General features: G+C 36.3%; 1 protein-coding gene across 6 annotated transcripts in view; it reads right to left on the bottom strand.

Moving 5' to 3' along the window:
• Positions 1-22,245, bottom strand: part of HORMAD2 (HORMA domain containing 2) — a 35,976-nt gene that overhangs the window by 2,787 nt on the left and 10,944 nt on the right. For all 6 annotated transcript variants that reach the window (XM_039225880.1, XM_039225879.1, XM_039225882.1 and 3 more), the window contains 6 exons: positions 17,785-17,926; positions 14,702-14,765; positions 14,010-14,046; positions 9,424-9,444; positions 8,643-8,669; positions 1,569-1,636 (listed from right to left, as the gene is read on the bottom strand). In XM_039225880.1, coding sequence (XP_039081811.1) covers positions 1,569-1,636; positions 8,643-8,669; positions 9,424-9,444; positions 14,010-14,046; positions 14,702-14,765; positions 17,785-17,926 — 359 coding nt within the window. The remainder of the gene's footprint in view (positions 1-1,568; positions 1,637-8,642; positions 8,670-9,423; positions 9,445-14,009; positions 14,047-14,701; positions 14,766-17,784; positions 17,927-22,245) is intronic.

The raw sequence follows: 22,245 nt of genomic DNA, 5'->3' as shown, positions 1-22,245 counted from the left end.
TGGAAGAGTTGATAAGGTAATTTTGTATGAGCAATTATTTAAATAAAATAAATGTTTACCTTTAGTTTCTAGGAAATTAGTAATATGCATTACCTTCTCTCCTCCTTAGTAGCTGAAAGATTTGGTCATTTGTTACTGCTCACCTCTTGGCATATATGCCTTCACAAAAGAGATTAACTTGGTTGCCAGTAGTACATTTGAATTTTAGAGAGTAAAAGGCAACTGTTTAATGTGAGAGAATATGTATGAAAAGTGTGGTATAATCTTTAAAATGCTATATAAATGTTAGTTTATGATGATTAATATTTTAATTCTCATTCTAGAACTTACTTCCTCTTTATATTCTAGTGCTATCTGTGTTTTACAAATGAGAGGATAATTAAGGATGTGACTCTCAGAGAGAAATCCTCAAACTTGCAGTAAATGATAAGACAGAGCTAACAGCACAAAAAATTGAGAATTAGGCCATGTTTCTTTTCAGAGTCTTTCCTTTCACAGGCACTCATTCCCCTGACTTGGAGCCCTCTACCACGCAGTGCTTTTCACCATCATCCACCCCCTCCACTTCTATTCCATCTCATCAGCAAAATTAGATCTTTCTGAATCCAAAAGCTACTGGGATGGGAGTAAATGCTGCTTTTCAATACAACATCTCCTTCTACACTGGGGACCTTCTGAAGCAAATACCCTTGTCTTTGCTCTTTAACCCATTAGTGTATCTAAAATTTGGCACTTAAGACTTAATAGGAAAATGCAGTGCTTTCCAGTCTTTTCCATACAGGGACACACACAGAAAATTACATTTGTATGACATACTGGGACAAGCAGATGAGAATATTTGTGTCTATGGGCAAACAGTTCAAGGAGTTCATCTATTCCAGGCTCAGTCTAGCTATCTTGAGGGCAGAGAAGATCAATATCTTAGCATAGCAATTGAGAAACTTTAGATTAGTTGCTACATAGAATCTTATAGAATTCTTCAACCAACACCATGTAGAGAGCCTCATTAATATTTACTGTTGTGCCGCCCACCAACCACCATTGCCTCCAAGGGCCACCACCATCACTGCCACTACCATCAGGTACCATCTACTGGCTTTTTAAAATGTGTCAGGAATGGGCAACGTTTTGTCTATGCACTGTAACTTAAAAGTCACAGTAACCATATGATGTAAATATTATTCATTCCACTGTGCAGATGAGAACACTAAAATCTAGGGAGGTTGAGTAATCTGTCTAAAGTTAGACCAATAACAGAGTGTTCCAACCTAGGTCTCTCTGCCTTAGGAATTGGAACTATTAACCACCAAGATTAACTGTCTTTAGACCCTGCTAACATTACCTATGAGAAGAGGAAAAGAAGCAAAGGAAGACTCTTCTCTTACCAATTTCATCCATAGATTTCAGAAATTTAAACAATTATTACAGTTTCTTTCTATAATAGAGGGTTTTTGTAGGATTGGTGGGGAAGTTACAAAGGAAATATAAAGCCTATCTATGGCTTCAAGAAGCTTATGTTTACCTCAATCCTGCTTCTTATGTTTATTAAACAATTAATTAGATTCTACCTGTCAAAATCCATAGTGGCTCCTTCTTTTGTGTATTTGAATTTGAACTGGTATATCTCAGTCACCTTCTAGAAATATCAAAGGAAACAGAGAAAGAAATTACTTTAAAAAAGGAAATCCAGAACTTTATCTGATAATAGGTGAGAAATCGTTTTATTGTATACCTACTATAATACTTATATACCTGTTTTTTCACAGCATTACATTATTCAGGAGTAATATTTCCAAATATAAATATAGCTTAATTTTTCTCCTCCATGCTAAAAATGGTTAGATGGAAAATTCACTTTTTTAAGTTTATTTATTATTTTGAGAGAGAGAGCAAGGGAGGGACAGTGAGAGACAGAATCCCAAGCAGGCTCTGCACTGTCAGTGTAGAGCCTGATGCAAGGCTGAACTCACCAAAGGTGAGATCATGACCTGAGCTAAAATCAAGAGCCAGACGCTTAACCGACTGAACCACCCAGGTGCCCCTAGATGGCAAATTCTATTGTTAGTGTTTCAAACCTGGAGAAACTAAGACACAGAGTCAATGACACAGGTGAATGATAATGAAACCAGTTAAGAAACCATCCATTCATGTAACAGATATTTATGGAATGTCTACTTTGTGTTAGACACTGGAGTTAAAGTGGTGAATGCGACAAAAAAGGTCCCTGTTTTCCTGGAATACAAAGCCTAGTGAGAGAGACAGTCAATAAGTAAGTAAACAAATAAAATAATTTCAGATAGTAATAAGTGCTGTGCAGAATATGAAGAAAAAGCTGTTACAGAGAACTGAAGGGTGAGGCACTGATTTGGTTTGGAAAGGCCAAAGATGGCCTCCCTGAAGCAATGATGATTGAGCTGAGCCTCAGTAACTAAAGGGGGTCATGTGCAGATCTGGGGGAGGGTGGGGTATCCTAGAAAGAGATAATAGCAATGAAACATTCTAAAGTAGGGAAGTAAGCCTCTTTCACTCTTTCAGGATCATGAGGAAGCCAAGTGGCTGGCAATGAGTAAGCAAGTGAGAGAGTATAGAAGATGAGGATGTGGAGCCTTATTGGCCATGATAAGGGGTTTGGATTTTATGCTAAGTAAACAAGAAGTATACTAAAAGGTGTTTTAAGCATGGTAGTGATTTGCATTTTTTTAAAGATCACCTTGGTTATTTTAATAGTGCAGAGAGAAGTGGAAACCATGAGAGCAATTAAGAAGCTACTACGGTAATTCCAGGAAGACTAGAATGGCAACAGGAAAACTAGAACAATTCTAAAAGGAACCAGGACTGGGGTGCCTGGTGGCTCAGTTGGTTAAGCATCTGACTCTCGGTTTCAGCTCAGGTCATGATCTCATGGTTTCGTGAGTTCAGGACCTACATTGGGCTCTGTGCTGACAGTGTGGAGCCTACTTTTGTTCTCTCTCTCTCTCTCTCTCTCTCTCCCTCTCTCTCTCTCTCTCTCTCTCCACCTACTCCCTACTCATGCTGTCTCTGTCTCTCTCAAAATAAATAAGTAAACTTTAAAAAATTAAAAAATATATTAAAAAAACAAAGGAACTGGGATCTATGATCCTCGCCCTTTGATCCTACACTAAAACCTAGATACCACTACTATTTGCTCTCCTCTCTGTTAACAAATGTAGAAATAAAGACACATATCCTCATGAGAAACATACTCCATATAAAATGAAATGATTGTCTAGTAGTTGAAGCAAATGTTTGGTCCAGATACATTGTACAGTTTGTCCACAGATCTGGAGGAGGTCCTACAGACAGGTAAAGGGTATAAGTTTAAGTTAGAACACAAAAAAATGCCCTTCATTCATCTGTTTAAGTATTTGTTCCTTGACACTGTGGTATTGAGGATGTTAGATTGATCAGAAAAAGTTTCAATGTTTCTGTTACTTTTCTCTGCTCTAAGATTTGGTCCTCCAGCTCTGCTGATCTTAAACCTTAGCAAACAACTCAATCATAGGTGATCAGGTCCTGGGGAAATTGTCTCATGCTGCTTAAACTCTAAGATAACTAATTCATACTGGACTTAATTTAAAAGAAAAAAATATTTTTCTAGCAAGTCAGTTTACTTGGAAAAGCAAACAAAATTTAGAAGGCTGCTTTATGAGTACAGTAGGAGAGGTGTGTGACACTAGAGGTGCCTACAACAACAGGTTCACCCCAAACAGGCCAGATACACAGCATCCTCTCTTGGCTAATGCTGGGTATAACTGCCCTGTCAAACAAACAATGCCTATTCTTCCTTCGTGCCCATGTTTCACAAAAGATTCTAGCTTTTTGGTACTCTGAGCTTTTTTATTTTTTTAATTATAACAAGAGGAGATCCTTTAGCACTTGATGATTTTATTAACACTTTATTATTTGGCCCCTGAAGCAATTAATAAGAGAGTTATGTTTGTAATTGTTTTACACAAAATGCTAATCCCTTATAACTTCAATCTGACTCTGATTTATGACAGAAGATATATTTACAGCAGGCATTAGTCTCTTAACATTTTATAAAATATTTTCCTGCTCTTGAGATGTGTTGCCTAACAAAGATGGGCATTTAAACCACTCAGTGATGGTTTCTGCTAATCATACTCCATCTATTCACAGATACCAAAGCACCAGCAATGTATAGCCTGTCCTCCTCCCTCTGCATTCCAATACACTGGCAAGAACTGTCAGGCCTATATCCAAAGCATTTCCCAAGTCCCCTGCATTGTTATCTCCCTGTCAAACTACCACTATCTCTTTTCTTTCTTTCATTTTATTTTATTTTTTACCACTGTCTCTTTTCATCTGATCTGCTTACTTGCACACTATTCATCCAGTAATTCATTCTCTGTTCTATAGCCACGGGGTTTTTGAAAACACAAATCAGACCATGTCACTCCTTTGCTTAAAAGACCCCCCAACAGGTTCCCATTGCCCTTAGAATAAAATCCAAAACTACCTTAGCCCACAAGACCTTACACATCTGTCCCCTGTCTACCTCTCTGACCTTATCTTCTGCTTCTTTCCCTCCCACCTGCCAAGCTCCAGCCTCAGGGCACTCTCTCTGTCCATGAACACACAAGATGCCTTCCTGGCTTAGGGCCTTTGCACACCTATATTCTGGAACATGCTGTCTCCAGTTTATGATAATAATATTTGGGCATTGCCCTAAACGCTCTACATTTATTCATTCTTACGCAGTCAATGCTGTGAGGTAGGTATTATTATCCTCACTGTACATCAATCTAGTATGTGGTAGAGCTGGGATTTGACTCCAACACCTACAATGTTAACTCCTGTGCTATTCTGCCAGTCACATGCCATTGCCTCTTACAGACCTGCATAGGCTGACTCCTCTGGCCCTTCAGGTTTAGCTCTGAAGGCTTTCCATAGACCACCCTCCAATCACTCCTCCTCCATTCCCTGCCTTGGCACTCTCCAGCACACCATTTTTCTTTTATTTTCTTCATAGCATTATGACTATCTCAAACTCAAAAATTTGCTAATTTTTGTTTGTTTGTTGTTTATCCTTCTTCATAAGAATGTAAACTTCCAGAAAGCAGGGACCTTATCTATCCCATTAACTCCTGTGTTTTTACACCTTGAACACATAGAGGGAACCCAATTATGTTAGGCACATAAAGGGAGCCCAATTAATATTTGCTGAACTGGGGCACCTGGCTGGCTCAGTTGGTAAAGCATCTATAACTCTTGATCTCAGGGCTGTGAGTTCAAGCCCATGTTGGACCTGGAGTCTACTTTTATTTTGTTTTATTTTATTAAAAAATTTTTTTTAAATGTTTTATTTATTTCTGAGAGAGAGAGAGACAGCATGAGCAGGGGAGGGTCAGAGAAAGAGGGAGACACAGAATCTGAAGCAGGCCCTGAGCTGGCTGTCAGCACAGAGCCCGACGGAGGGATCGAAACCACAAACCGTGAGATCATGACCTGAGCCAAAGTCAGACGCTTAACCGACTGAGCCACCCAGGCACTCCTGGAGCCTACTTTTTAAAAATTACTGAATAATTAAATATTTAGCCAGGATAGAGTTCATATTCAATTAGTATTTCATCTTTACAAGGAATTTTTTTAACACAGATTTTCTTTCTTTTTTTTTTTAATGTTTGTTTAGTTTTCAAGGAGAGGGAGAGCTGGAGAGAGGCAGAGAGAGAGGGGAACAGAGAATCCGAAGCAGTCTCCATGCTGTTAGTATACAGCCTGACACAGGGCTCGAACTCAAGAAATGTGAGATCATGGCCTGAGCCAAAATCAAGAGTTGGATGCTAAACTGACTAAGCCACTTAGGTGCCCCTCTACAAGGATTTAAAAAAATTTTTTTATAATCTTTATTTTTGAGAGAGAGAGTGACAGAATGGTAGCAGGGGAGGGGTAGAGAGAGAGGGAGAGATACAGAATCCAAAGCAGGCTCCAGGCTCTGAGGTGCAGCACAGAGCCCAATGCGGGGCTCAAGCCCATGAACTGTTAGATCATGACTTGAGCTGAAGTCATGCACTTAACCGACTGAGCCACCCAGGTGCCCCAAGGATTTCTTTTTCAAAGTCTCTAAAAGCAAATTGGACTAGAAACAGAGATTGTGTATAGTTCATTTCTTGAAGCAAGCTATTAAAGGTAGATGCGGACCACCTTCAATAGGCACACAGGAATAGATGGTGAAACAGTACTATACCTAGTCATTCTTTTTATTTTTTTTTAATGTTTATTCATTTTTGAGAGACAGAGAGATACAGAGCATGAGTTGGGGAGGGGAGAGAAGGAGACACAGGATCTGAAGCGGGCTCCAGGCTCTGAGCCATTAGCAAAGAGCCTGACACAGGGCTTGAACCCACAAATTGTGAGATCATGACCTGAGCTGAAGTCAGATGCTTAACTGACTGAGCCACCCAGGTGCCCAGATACCTAGCCATTCTTTACAGTTTTATCACAGATTAAGTCATGTAAACCTTTCCTTAACATATTCACATTTTGGGTTATACATCTTATTAATACTCTCCACACATTTTGTAGTATGTGTTTATAGGAAAGCTACACTATCTCTCATCACTATTTTAGTTACCTCTGCCAGTTCATCTCTGTCATGAAATGGAGCAACCAAAACAAAACTGCAAGCATAGGAACACCACAACCTTGTGCAATGCCCAAAAATCCATTAGCCCTTGGGCTGGGTAAACACACTTATTTAAGACAGAGATTCACAATTATTGTTCCATGAGACTCATCACAAAATCACTATAAATTTTAATCCATGTATAAAACGTTTTTGATTCAGGAATACATTATATTGCTATTGTTTGTTCAGTTTTGTTTAGGGAAGGATATACTTCTAGAGACATGAATCAAGAAACATAGCACAATATCAGATAAACTCCAAAGAAAGACTGTGTTTATGTGAGAATGTGGTTTTGTGAGTATATAAAAGAATGAGATTAGGGAAGTAAGTAGTTGTATCAGTGGCTTGATGCTAAATAGCAACTATAAAACAGCAAAATCCCATGGATACTTTTAGGAATTATGAACATAGCTATTCCATAGTTATACTCTACTTACTGCTGACTTGTTTGGTGTTATTTGGGGTCTTTTAATGCCCTCAAACATGACACTAAAATTTCTACTAATCAAAAGTGTGCCACGAACACACAGAAGTTAAGGATCATTGCTCTATGGAACAATCTGCAAGCATTCAAAATATTAAATATTTTTTCTGTGTTATAAATGATAATTCAGCACTTCATATTATAAGCTTTTGTTTTCTAACTTCATTATTTTGCTTGCATTAAAGCTCATTTAACAGCACCACCACATACACCCTCTGCCATAAGAGTTTTCTGTACGTAAGCCCAATTTACTCAGCATTTCACTAACTCAAAAGCACTGGTTTCATACTAGGAATTTTGTATACATAAGAAAACAGAATACTTCACTGCATTAAGAAAATGACCAATTTATTAACAATTTATTGAAGGTTTTAGTTTGGGAAACTTCCCCTCAAACCTACAAGAAAAAAAAAACATTTTGAAACTAAACAAGAGACAAAGATAAAAAGGGGTAGTTTGGGCATTGAGGAATTGTTACCCACCTGTATATACCAGCTTTCTTCTGCCTTGCTAAAACAGCTATTAAAATTTTTCCAAGAATAGATATTAAAAGCTAAAAATGCTTAATTTAGTCTGAATACCATCAGTTAGGCTAAATTCATAGGCTTAAGAAAGAAAATTGAAAGCAAAGGAAAGGAAAAGGAAAAAGGAAAAAAAGCTAGGAGGGAAATAAAGACAACAGAATGAAAAGAAAGAACAGAGGCCTTCTCCCCCCATTTCTGTCCCATTGCCACAGCTGCCATTCAAGGTAGCACAAGTAATTATTACATGTCCGGGACTATGACATTCACCCTGGGACACAGAATACAAGATAAGACACTTGTCCTCAAGAATTCAAAATCTGGTTGGAGAGATAAAGTAATCTACATGAATCAACTGAGAATGTTAAATTGTGGAGTCTTGCTAGAAAAGAAATTTAGAGAAGGAAGAAATTAGTGTGAACAGCATAGGCCAAGAGGCTTTCATGGGAGATTTGAACATAAATTGGCCTTGAAAATGAGTAGGATTCTATAGGAAAGACGTTTAGAGATAAAAGAAGATCTGAAAATCTATGAAAAAGCCAAAAAGAAGAGAATCTAACTGGCAAGGAGAAAATCTTAGAATTCTGCCATATTTTCCAAAAGGGCACAAACAGAAAGGATTCAGGATCAGTTAAAATAAATTTAAAAATTGTGGTTTTATATAGGCAGAGATTTTTAATTTTAACATGTTAGGGAATAGGCTTCCTCTATGCTTTTTAAAAATACTCCTAAGTAGTTTTTAAAATCTCATAATAAATAATTGGTGAAGTTCATAACAAAACACACTGAAAGAATACTCTGGTTTCTCTTCAGATCGCATAACCTTTCGCCTTTTCTAAAACACACTGAAAGAGCTCACAATGAGTTACTTTGCTCACATAGTAAGCTGGTAACATAATCAATAGCCTCAATTCAGATAAACATATTTAAATATAAAGTATAATCCCATCTCAATGTGTGTTCTTACCTCAGGTTCCTTGGGATTTGTGTAAAGCTGTTTAAGGAAAAATAAACAACACTTAATTTCTGAAACTTCCGAGATTACTCCTCACAGAATACATTTTCTATGTGAAGAGTTCAATTTGTGCTCTATTGAGTACTGAGATATACATATCTCAAGATAATTTGTTATGGTTTTAAAATGCTTAAGTAAATCAAATTTCTAAGACTCTCAATAGTATCTTCTCATTTTCTTTCTATTCTTAACTACATATACCATGTTAAATCCAGAAACGCATAAAACTTCAAAAAGTCTACAAAACTGCAAAAACAAAAACCTCTAAGTCTGTAAAGTAATTCAAAAAAAGAAATCTTGATGGCCAATATATGAAGCACACAGTATATCCTATATTTACTTCCCCATGTATTATACCTAATAAATACATAATTTGTGATCTTTTATTAAAACTTCTGATAGATCCAGGGCACCTGGGTGGCTCAGTCAGTTAAGCATCTTACTCATGATATCAGCTCAGGTCATGATCTTGTGGCTCATGAGCTGGAGCCTTGTATCACAGTGCAGAGCCTGCTTTGACTTCTGTCTCTCCCTCTCTCTGCCCCTCTCCTGTTCTGTCTCTTAAAATAAATAAACATTAAAAAACCCCTTTTGATAGATTCTATTTTTTTATTCCAAAATGTCATAGGACAGATAAAGAAATTCAGGGAAGACATAGGGATAGTACTGTTTTAATGTTTTACTTGCCAAAAGACAATAGAGACATAGGCTTGGTCTTTAATTGGATACTTACTGTAAGTACTGCCATGTGTAGCTTCAAGAGAAAAGAAAACTACTGTTATTATATACTTGTGCCGATATTATTGTTATTTTCAATAAAGGCTGATTAAAATATGATTTAAGAGAAGTTCAAGGATTTGGGTAGGAGATCTTTAAAGGGGATACTAATTCACTCATTCATTCAGTGTGTATAAATTTATGTATATAGGGTTTTGCTGGGAGAGGAAGGATGCAAAAAAAAGATAACTATCTATACTCTCTAAAAGTTATATTTTAGTTGGGGAGGCAAAAGATATACAGAATAATTCATTATTAGTAAACATTAAATATGCCACAAGTAGCTCCAAAAAATTGTGTCTTTAGAAACTAATCTACTAAAGAAAAAATTTTAAAGTCTGTTAGGTCTATAAAACCCTTGCCCTACCTGCATATATATTACTATAAACAGATTCTCTCTATTTGAAAGAGTAGTCCAATATATGGATAGAGATACAATCTAGCCTCTGATAAAAATGTAAAAACTAGAATACAAATTGAAAAATTTCCAGACCAGGAGCACCTGGCTGGCTCAGTCAGTAGAGCATGAGACTCTTAATCTCTGGTTTATGAGTTCAAGCCCCACATTGGGTGTGGACTCTAGTTAAAATTGAAAAAAAAAAAAAAGAAAAATTAAAAGAAAATTTCTGGACTGATAATTTCCTATCAAATTATTCACCTATTTCACCCAGAGGACTAAAACTTTAGTGACACTATGTGGCTATTTTGGTTACTGCATACAATTTATTTTTAAGACTACATAGTGAAACTCTATATTAATTATTTGATTAACAGCTCATTCATTCATTCATTCAAAAATAGAAATGGCCACTGATCTTAGGGAACATGCAGACCAACAGGAAAGAAAACATTAAACAAAAAAGCAAACAGATAGGTACATCATTACAATTGTGTTAATTGCTATGACAAAGCAGCACAAGGTGCTTGAGACTATTAAACAAAAGGACAATCTAGGCTGGGGTAGGGGATTGTGTGCCAGGAAAGACCTCTCTGAGAAAGTAAGTATTTAGGCTGAGGCCTGAAGGATACATTGGAGTTAGCCAGGTAAAGGGTACTGGTAGGGAAGAGAATTTTGCAGGCAAAAGGAATAATACAACAAAAGAAAAATGTTCTAGAATCCTTGTGTGGCTTGACTATGGTTAGCAATGGTAAGAATGATGACTTGAAAAGGCAAGTGTAGACTAGATTATACAGGTTCTCTGTGAAGGACTCTGAGTGTTATTTTAAAAGCCATGGAAATGGGGCCCATGGCTGGCTCAATTGGAAGAGCATGCAACTCTTCATTTTGGAGTCATGAGTTGAGCCCCACTTTGGTTATAGAGATTACTTAAATAAATAAAACATGCATACATACAAACATAGCCATGGCAAATTTTCAGGCAAGAGACTGACATGATCAGACTTAGATTTCTGAAGAATATAGTGTGGACAGTGGGTTAGGATGGTAGGGGATTGAAAATAGCAATAAGGAGACAAATTGGGAGGCTATGTACAATATGGTCTCTTTTTTATAATAACTAAAAATACATACATGCTTACTTTAAAGAATTCAAGCACAGTAGGAACTACAAACAGGGTAAAATCATCTAAAATTTCACAACTAGAAATAATCATCATCTTCAACAGAACATCTTTCGAGATGAGAGAAAATGTGATCTTTCTAGATCTCTAGATACTCAAACTTGATTTAACTCATACTATTTTTAAAACATTAACTATTTTCTGGTGCACCTGGGTGGCTCATTCAGTTAAATGCCCAACTCTTGATCTTGTCTCAGGTCATGATCTCACAGTTTGTGAGTTCGAGCCCCACATCAGGCTCTGTGCTGATGGCACGAAGGCTGCTTGAGATTCTGCCCCTCCTTCTCTCTGCCCCTCCACCTCTTTATGCACACACTCTCTCTCCCTCAGAATAAATAAAAACTTTAAAAAAAAACCCAACAACATTAACTATTTCCTACTAGGAAATTAAGATACTAACAACTGAAAAACAAATATAAATAAGTTTAAGAATCTAGGCCATGCATCTAAGGTGTTGTCTTTTAATCTCCCAAAACAACAAATTTAATTGATTCAGTCATACATGTTGTCATTTAAGCAAATAAATCCATCAAACTAGGTAGATAATCTTTTTACATTACACTGATATTTTAGGACACCTAACATTTTATTTAAGAAGTGATTCCATTAGACTGTAACCTCCTTGAGTGGAGGAATCACAGTTTTCTCTCATCCAGTATTTAGATACAATATCTGGCACAGACTAAATAGATAAGAAAGGGGGGAAGAGAGGGAATGAAGGAAGGAAAGAAGAAAGGAGGGGAAGAAGAATAAGAGAAGATGGGAGGAGAGAGGGAGGGAGAGATGAAGGGAAGGAGGGAAGTAGAAAGGGAGAGATGGAAGGAGGAAAAAGTGTTAACACTTACATGGTGTTTATTATGTGCCAGGCATTGTACTAAACATTTAAAAATTTTTTAGTGTTTTTATTTATTTCAGAGAGAAAGAGAGAGTGTGTGTCAGCAGGGGAGGATCAGAGAGAGAGGGAGACACAGAATGTGAAGTAGGCTCCAGGCTCTGAGCTGGCTGCCAGCACAGAGTCCAATGAGGGGCTCGAACCCACAAACCGAGATCATGACCTGAGCCGAAGTCAGACACTTAACTGACTAAGCTACCCAGGAGCCCCTGTACTAAACATTTTAAATCAGTGGTTTTCAAAGTATGGTCCCTAAACCAGCAGTTTCAACATCACCTGGAATTTATCTGAAATGTAAATTCTCACATCAGAAATTTTGGGGTGGAGCCTGGCAATGTGTGTTTCAGTTGCCTTACTGGTGATTCCAATACCAGCTAACATTTGCAAACCAGTGATTTAGATTAGCTCATTTAATTCTCAACCCTAAGGGGTAAGTTCTGTTATTATCCCCTTTTGTGTATAAAGAAACTGAGGAACCAAGAGGCTTGTACTTGCCCAAGATTACGCAGGTGTTAAGTGACAGAAATGGGATTCCCCTCAGACTGATTCCAAAACTTTTGCTCTTAACTATATTGTAGTGCCCGTCAATGATGCATGCTGAAGAAATGTTGGAAGGAATTCGTTTGAAGGAAAATGAATGAGCACCATTCAGTATGCAGGTGATGACCTTCTTCTCCATTTAAACCTGTCCAAATACTAAAGGCCTTCAAAGTTCAAAAGCAATTTTCACTCAAAGATTTCCTTCATGCTCCTCACTAGACATAACTCTTCCTTTTCCACATTTCCATTGTACACAATCAGTATCTTTTCTTTAGCATGCATCAATTTCTAATGAGTAATATGGTTACTTATACTTGTGATACAGGTATAGTCAAAATATCTCTGATATTTTTACGTAAAAATATGAAGCTAATATAAAAAATAAATATTTAACAGCACAATATGGCACAGGTACTGGCCAATCAGAAAGGATGCCGACTTAGCTTTAGAGCTGGGTTCCTGGAAGCTCCCCCTGGGCCAGATGTTAACCTTTCAATTGCTAGATTATGAATCAGTCTCGGGAGATCCCAAAAGAGACAATGATGAGGTGAGGCGGAGGCCATGGTGGAGGTCATTCGGGGTCTCAGCAAAGCAGCTGTCTACCACCTGATATTTCAATATTTTAACAAGGACAGCTAGGCCAGTGTATAATGGGTGATCATCAGCCATGTATATGAATATCATTTATTTTCTGCCATGGTCTAGAAGATCTTTGTGTGCACAATCCCATATCTGTTTTAATTTTGTATCCATCAGCCCCCCAGGTCAGTGTTGAATAAATACTAAATAATAACTTCAATGAAAAAGGAAATGTATGAGTGCAACTAAATAATCCTACGGAAGGCTTATTTACCTCAAAATATCTTAAAGAAATAGGAATTGAGAAAGAGTTAAAAGAAGATACAGATGGGGAAAAGAAGGGGAAGCAGGTAGGAGGTTCATTTATATACATCTTGTCTCTTCAACTAGGACCAGAGCCTCTAATTTTTACACCCTTCATAGCTGTCTTGGGCAGCAAGAAAAATCTGATGCACTTAAAATTCAAGCTGCATTTTTTTAAACTCCAAGTTAAATACTAGCTATTTTGAGGGAATGGATTATATACATGTACCAAACACAGTTAAAAAAATAACCAACATAGAATAAAAACTGATTATTCATGTCTGTTTTTTCCTTCCATATCTGTGAATTGAATCTCAACTATTTTGAACATATTCAATGTGCTAAATGCCAGATTCTTGTCTCCCCTGTCCCACATCCTCTGGATCTCTTCCAGTGACTTCAGAGGAAATTCTGTGGTCAAAAAGATATGAGTATGTAAAAGAGAAAAGTGAGGGTTTCCTTTCTAATTGATGAAAACAAGACATTAACAGGACAACAAAGACATAAAATAAAAAGAAACTTTCAGAAATGAAAATGTAGGCAATGGTACACTGTTATTACACAACAACAAAATAAAGGCTAAACTTATTTTTTAAGGGCTAAAGGATGAGTCTTTAATCCTGGTGTAAATTTAAAAACATTCTTACGTATCTCTTTTCCAAAGCATCAAAACAACCTTGGATCCTGTCAAGAAATAAATGTTTGATGTCAATTTGGTCCAGATGTAAAAGCCAAAAAACTCCAAGTACAGCATTGATTTATATTCTTTGCTTTGAAGTACATTAAATTAGTAATCATTCTACCTTTCCCATTTAAACTTTTTTTTAAACTCCCAGTGTCATTTAATATGTTGATAGAACTTTATAAGTAATAGGTAAGCAATTTTAAGGTAGGGAACCACATCTTATTTTTCTTTTTGCTTCCCATAATGTTTAGGATACTGACATGCATGTGATGAGCAATCAAATTTTGACCAATATTTTTCTCTCTTTTTAAAATTTTTGTTATTGAAGTTTAGCTGACATATAGTATTATATTTATTTCAGGAGCCAAATATTTTTCTTTCCTTATTAAGTCCATTTTCTTCAAAAATATAACTAAATCAGTATCTTAAAATTACATTGAATAATCTTTATAAATTTCTAGGGAACTGTGGGAAAAAAGGATAGAAGGAAGGAAAAGGAAGGGAGGGAGGGAGGAAGGAAGGAAAGAGAGAGAGGGAGAGAGAGAGAGAGAGAGAGAAGAAAGAAATGGTTTTAAGGAAATGATCTTACCAAATAGTCTTATTCCAGCCATGATAAAAATAATGTTCTACTTTTGTGGAACTTCAATTACTTACCATTTGATAATATGCAGTGACCCCGGACATTTTTTATCTTCTCGAAGTATTTTTAAACTGAGGTCTACAAAAATAGAAACACAGTCTATTTTCCTCTACTAAATGATTGCTGTACTAAAATTGTCCATGCTAAATAAGGGTATTTCCTTTAGCTATTTTATTTGCATAACTTAGTTTTATAGCTTATGAAAACATTTTGAATCTCTAAATATATACTTTAAAAATAAATTCTATGTTGATGATTAGCTTAGTTGCAATTTTCGTTATAGTCTAGCAGTCTCCCCTTCTACAATGCAGCACAACTGAATTGGTTGCAAAATCAATTTGTGTTACTTTGCTTCTGTCAGGTTTCAAGTAATCATAAGGTATTATTGAGACTATCTCCATTAGCCAATTTAAAACATGTACCTCAATCTCCTCTCATATTTCTCTCCCTCTCAATGAAAATACAGATGAAAATTCTTACCGTGGATTATTCTCAAATATTAATTTCCATCTGAAATTCAACCACCTTACTGTAGTTAGAGAAGAGCAGGAAAATCATATTAAAAGAATTTTGATGTCGGGGTGCCTGGGTAGCTCTGTCGGTTAAGCGTCTGACTTTGACTCGCTCAGGTCATGATCTCATGGTTCATGAGTTCCAGCCCCACACTGGGCTCTGTGCTGACAGCTCAGAGCTTGGAGCCTGCTTCAGATTCTGTGTCTCCTTCTCTGTCTGCCCCTCCCCCACTTATGCTTTTTGTCTCTCTCTCTCAAAAAGAATAAACATAAAAACAAAATTTTTAAAGAGTTTTGGCTTAGATCACTCTAAAATCAGTCACTGATACATGTATGACTTTGCATGTCATTTCACCTTTTCATGTTGTTTTCCTATTCTAAAACTGATGTCCCCTCTATCTCTACTGAGATACATGAAAATGATTCCATGTTGGTATAATATTTAAAGATCACCAAAAAGAGAGTGACAGAGGAGAACTGAACATATTTATGATGTATGCTACTTTAAGTACAAACATTGAGAGGGAGACATATAACCTCCACTAAAACTATCACAGAAAATAAAGCTGTAAGTAATAGTGTTACCCACGTTGAAAGAAAGAAAGAAGGAAGGAAGGAAGGAAGGAAGGAAGGAAGGAAGGAAGGAAGGAAGGAAGGAAAGAAAGAAAGAAAGAAAGAAAGAAAGAANAGGAAGGAAGGAAGGAAGGAAGGAAGGAAAGAAAGAAAGAAAGAAAGAAAGAAAGAAAGAAAGAAAGAAAGAAAGAAAGAAAGAAAGAAAAAGAAAGAGAGAAAAAGAAAGAGAGAGAGAAAAAGAGAGAGAGAGAGAGAGAAAGGGCCTGAAATGGAGTCACTTGGCCCCCACAAAGAGCAAACCATGACTTAATTGCAGGAATATAAACTTTAACCAGTCAATCTGGAATTTCCTGATCAACTCTAGTGAGGTAATCTGCACTACCGACCCCTGCCTTCTCCCCACCCCTCCAAGGAAGGTGACCCTGCCTGAAACAAACATTTCTTTTCTCTTACTAATGACTTCCTTGTCCCACCCTGTCTATAATAGTCTTCCATTTTGTACAGCTACTATTCTATTTCTATTTGCTAGATTGGATGCTGTACTACTCATGAATCACTGAATAAAACCAATTAGATCTTCAAATGAACCCAGTTGAATTTTGTTTTTTTAACATCTCAACACCCTTACCATGACTAGGGTAGTGATTGGCACACAGTAAGTCCTTATAATTACCCCAAAAATGCCTTTTTCCAATTTTTTTCCAATTCTGTTCCAAATGAAGAAAAATGCAACTCTCTGCTACATATAAACATATTCACAATTACAGATTTATTTTCTATAGACCAAAAGAAGACATGATACAAATGAAGTTGTCATGACTGCAAATATCATGTTTTTGTATTTATAGCACCACATGCCTTTCATTGATGCTAGTACAGAGAATCAAAAGTTAAGAAAATTAAATTGGAATGAGGCCAAGGTATATCATTAAATACAGATGTGAGGAACTTAAGTTAGATCTTGAAAAATATGATCTCACAAGGAAACGTATAGGTCTTTACATTTATTTTCCCAAATGATAGTTCCCATTTTAGTGCCAAATCAACAAGATTTTTCTGAATTGTTATCACAATACAGCTTTTTAAGCTAATAAGATTCTAAAAAATTGAAGTCCTAGGTACATTTTTTTCTTTCAATAGAAGAAAAAGAAAGGAGCTAGAAACAGCTTGTAATATAAGGAAATGAGATCATAAGTTTAAGACACAAGAAATAAGAGAGGAAAGTAGGAGACCTGGCAACTGAGAAAAGAAAAGCACTGATTAGAATAATAATTGTCTCTTCATGTTAATTGACAAATGGGTTTGGCATGAATATGCTTTTCTTCCAGCATATTTACATGTGTTAACAGTAAGAAGAGTTTTTCACCTGGCTGCATTAAACTTCCTCAATTCCAAAGTAAACCTCAGAAAACAAACTCAACGAGGCACAAAATAGTGCAAATCTACAGCACCCAAACAGATTTTGATCCAGCTGTTGCTTTTATAGGTATGGTTTAGAATTACTAGGCTTGTCTATACAGATTTATTTTCTTCTCAGTCTGTCATTTGGTATCCAGCCAGGAACTAATGATTCCTATAAGAAGAACCATGAAACACAGTTAAATTAAAATGGAAAATGAGGGGAGTGTGCCTGGCTCAGTTGGAAGAGCATGCAACCAACTCTTGATCTTGGGGTTATAAGTTTGAGCCCCATGTTGGGTATAGAGATTACTTAAAAATAAAATCTTTTTTAAAAAATGGACAGAGTGCCTGGGTGGCTCAGTTGGTTGGGTGTCCGACTCTTGATCTCAGCTCAGATCTTGGCCTCAGGGTTGTGAGTTCAGGCCCTGCATTGGGCTCTGCTCTGGGCTCAGAGTCTACTTAAAAAAAAAAAAAGGAAAATAAATTAGCAAACTGATCTTGAAGAATATGCCCATTACTTGGAACTAGCACACTGTGAAAAATGAAAGGTTTACTCTTGCCAAGTAAAGAAAGACTACAACAGCCAAGGTAATCACTCAGTTAAACTTTACCATCCAAATGGCGTTCTCCATAAGAGCTCTCTGGAAACAGGCCCCTTAGATATGTTATACATGAGATAGAAGTAGCAAAAAGTTTCTTCACCATTATCAGTGACTCATGCTCATTAGTGATTTGGGATGGAAAAACTGTTTCCTGGAAAAAAAAAGATGAAAAAGATTAGTATTCTTTAATATATTCAGCCATCATGCCATTACCACAGATATGATGGAAAGATTTTTCAAGATTTCAAATCTGATACCTTTACAGGTAATCAAAAGGAAACAGGGCTTTGAAAACTGAATTAAATTTGATCTCTATAAGTAAGACAGAGAAGAAAGGCATGGACAGTTACCCAAGCAATTCAAGACCAGTATAATTTACTTCAAAACAATCCATGGGTTTGAGGCGAAACTGGAGCTTTACTATGATTACACAATCTCCTTCCTTTTCACACATTTCTCAGATCCCAATGCAATCTGTCTTTTACCCCCTACGTTCCCTCCAGAGTCATCAAATACGTCCTATCGTTGACCTCTTCTGTCCTCTCACTATGTAATTTCTCTGCAGTGTTTGACACTTTTGCCCACATCTTCCCTCTTCTCTTTCAGTTGCCAAAACAGTTTGCTTTTGATTTTTCACATATCCCTTCATATCTGTCTCAATCTCCTATTTTTTCCAATTTTTCTGCCCTTTAAATGTTTAAATTCTGTCTTCAGTCCTTTCTCTTTGCATAGCTTTCACTTCCTGGGTAATCTCATCTAGTTTCACTGCTTCAGCTATGGCCCATACAGAGAAGACTTCAAATCTTTATTTCTGTTTACACCCTACTTCTGTGTTTCTGTTTTGTGAACATCTGTCCTAGACCACTTTTAGAACCTTCAAACTCTGTTCATCTCTATCACCTTTCACTGAAACATGATCCCAAGTTTCATTCTCAGACAAATGAATCAGCCTCTACTCCAATCATCCAGGGTAGAAGTAGAGTCATCTTTGGCTTCTCTTTTTCGTTCATAGTTCAAACCCCATTTCCAAGCACTAAACCCTATAATTCTCTCTAAAAGAGTTCTCAGATGTATTTTCTCCTTTCCCTTCTCAATGTCACTGCCTTGACTTAGGACATCTTCACTTCTCCCCTTTATTACTGTTGTAGCCCCTGATCTTCCTGCAAACAGTTACTTTCATTCACTCTGTCCTTCATATTGTCATCATTAACTTTAAAGAATATAAATCTTATTATGACATGACCAATGCTCATATAGGATAGAGTTCAAGTGCCTTAGTGGGGCATTTAAGAACTATCAAAGTCTTATCCTTGCCTAGCTCTCTTGCCTCATCTGCCACCCCTTCCTCTCTGCCCCTACTACTTCCTCTTCTATGCACCCTACTCTTTCTATGTGGAGCTACTATTCATTTACTAGTCTACTACCATGTATCTCCATGCTTTTGTGCTTTGCTAGAATTCTGCAGGATACTAAAGTAAGAACTTAGAATACTAAGGTTCTGTAAGATGTCAGATAGACTTCTATAAAATGTATGAGTGCCAAGAACAGCTTCCTTCTAAATTATATGTATGTATGTATGGTATATTGAAAAATTCATAGTTATTCTTAAATGATTGGATAGTCTGCCCTAAGAAATGGTGTGCCATATGAGGAATGTCATAAGAGAGTGACAGATGCATAAATTTTTACTTCAACATATAAGAATTGTCTACCAATTGAAATTCATGTAGAATACTTGCTGATAGTTCGTTTAGAATCTTGAGTTATCATTTCAACATATGTTTGTTATATTCAGTATTTATTGTGTACATGTATAAAAATAAAAATTTCATCATTTTTATAAAAATTGGTCTGAGATTGCTTTTTGCTCTTATTTAAGCACAAAATATGTCTCATGAACACCAGTTGATATTGTCAATACATTTTAATTTTTTTAATGTTTTATTTATTTCTGAGAGAGAGATAGTGTGAGCAGGGGAGGGTCAGAGAGAGAGGGAGACACAGAATCTGAAACAGGCTCCAGGCTCTGAGCTGGCTGTCAGCACAGAGCCCAACATGGGGCTTGAACCCATAAACCTCAAGATCATGACCTGAGCCGAAGTCAGATACTTAACTGACTGAGCCACCCAGCGCCCCAATATATTTTAATTTTAAAGTATTTTCTAAATATTGATGAATTAGACTATATTAAACTTAAGAACTTCTGTTCAAAGAGGCAACTTGTATGGGAGGAGATAATCTCAATACATATATCTGCAAAGGATTCATATCCAGGATAGAGGAAGCACTCTTAAATGTCACTAAGGCAAAAACAGACAACCAAAAGGAAAAAATGGACAAAGACTTGAAAGACACTTCACAAAACAGGATATCCAAATGGCCAATAAATAGTGCTTAAACTTCATGAGGGAAATACATATTAAAACCACAATGAGATAACACTACACCACCTATCAAAATGGCTAAAACTTTTAAAAATCAGAAAATACTAAGGATGTGAATCAATCAAAACTTTGAAACACTGGTTATAGGAGCATGAATGGGTATAGCCTCTTTGGAAAATTTGCTCAGTGGTATCTACTAAAGCTAAAGATACACATGCTCTATGACCTTTATTTCACTCATAGATCTACACCTGACAGATACGCCTACCTGTGCTCACCAAAAGAATGTCATAATTGCATTATTTGTAATAGACCTAAAATGGAAACTATCCAAATGCCCATAAACAAAAGAATGGATAAACAAATTGTAATATTTCCCATAATGGAATACTATACAGAAAGGAGAATGAATGATCTACAACTATACTTAACAATACAGATGACTCTCCCAGACAAGTCTGAGCAAAAGAGACCACATACAAATGAGTGCTACTGTATGACTTCATTGATACAAAATACAAAAGTAAGTAAAACTACTTCCTTGCTGTTAGAAGTCAGGATAGTTACATCTCTGATTATCTTAATCATTTTCAGAAGTCTTTTTACTATACTACACAGTTTCAACTGTTAAAGTTTTAATAATTCTGTAACAGAGGCAGGTACTACCCGTAAATATGCCTCTGATGAAGAACTCCCAAAAAGCTTTTCTATAGTTATATCCAAAAGATGTTCTAGTCATGATTTTGCTATATAAACTTCGCTCTTCTTTGGTATACTGGCAATGAATTATCAAACTATATTATATTTAGTTGTTAAAATATATATAATAAAATTATTACTCTTGCATGTATGATAGGAACTTTGGGGACAAATCAGTATGGATCTTAAAAGCCAGGCTAAAGAATGTATGCTTTATTTTACAATCAATGGAAAGTCAGTGGATTTGATCAGGAAAGTGAGTAAAAGAATTGTTTTAGCTATATCAGAAGTAGGAAAAATTAAAGCTGAAGGAGAATTAGGTATGTATGTGGTGTGCATGTGTGTGCATGTAAGATTTTATAGAAAATTGCTTTTGGTACCAACAGAGCCTGAGAAATTATGGTCCTTTTGAGTAACTGGGTAATAGCTGGCATCCCATGTATATATAGAACTTTACTGAAAACTTGCCAAAACTTAGAAGTAATACTTGAGTAATAACCATTTGTAAAATTAAATAACCTGAAAGTATAAAGACATTTACTTTAAATATAGAATCTAAAAGCCCATTTGTAGTAATGAAGATCAATAGTTAGAAAAGCCCTCTAAAGTGGGGATGAGCACTGGGTGTTATATGGAAACCAACTTGACAATAAACTATTAAAAAAGAAAAAAAAGGGGCGCCTGGGTGGCTTAGTCGGTTAAGCGTCCTACTTTCGCTTAGGTCATGATCTCGCGGTTCGTGGGTTCGAGCCCCGCGTCGGGCTCTGTGCTGACTGCCAGCTCAGAGCCTGGAGCCTGTTTCAGTCTGTGACTCCCTCTCTCTCTGACCCTCCCCTGTTCACGCTGTCTCTCTCTCTCTCTCTCTCCCAGAAATAAATAAAAATATTAAAAAAATAAATAAATAAATAAATAAAAATAAAAAAGAAAAAAAAATAAAGAAAGAAAACATTAAAAAAATAAAAAATATAGCCCTCTAAAGTTCTGTTATTTCTCTATACTCCAGGGATTATTTTTCTTAGTTCAACTGACCTAATACCTTAAGGGTCATCACTGATGTTTTCCTAAATGTCTAATACATGAAAATACTATGATTTCACAATAAAAAAACACTATAACAAGGTATTTTAACAAGATAGTGTGCTAATGACATACACGATGTTTGACAGCTCAGTGGTCAAGTTACATGACCTAAGACAATTACTTTACTTCTCTGAGCTTCAGTTTCCACCTTATCGTGAGGTTTAATTGAAACAGTAATATAAAGCCCTTGGCACAATGCCCAGTACATGGTAAATGCTGAATAAATGTTAGCTTCTAGAATTGTTATTATTGTTGTCTTAAGTATTAAATAGCAAAATCATACAGTCACTTAAAATTTACTGGGAAT

Source organism: Hyaena hyaena, unplaced genomic scaffold, assembly GCF_003009895.1.
Source record: "Hyaena hyaena isolate Hyena2069 unplaced genomic scaffold, ASM300989v1 scaffold_19, whole genome shotgun sequence".
Classification (NCBI taxonomy): domain Eukaryota; kingdom Metazoa; phylum Chordata; class Mammalia; order Carnivora; family Hyaenidae; genus Hyaena; species Hyaena hyaena.
Note: the sequence above shows the minus strand (reverse complement) of the source record. Positions and strands in the feature narration are given on the sequence as shown.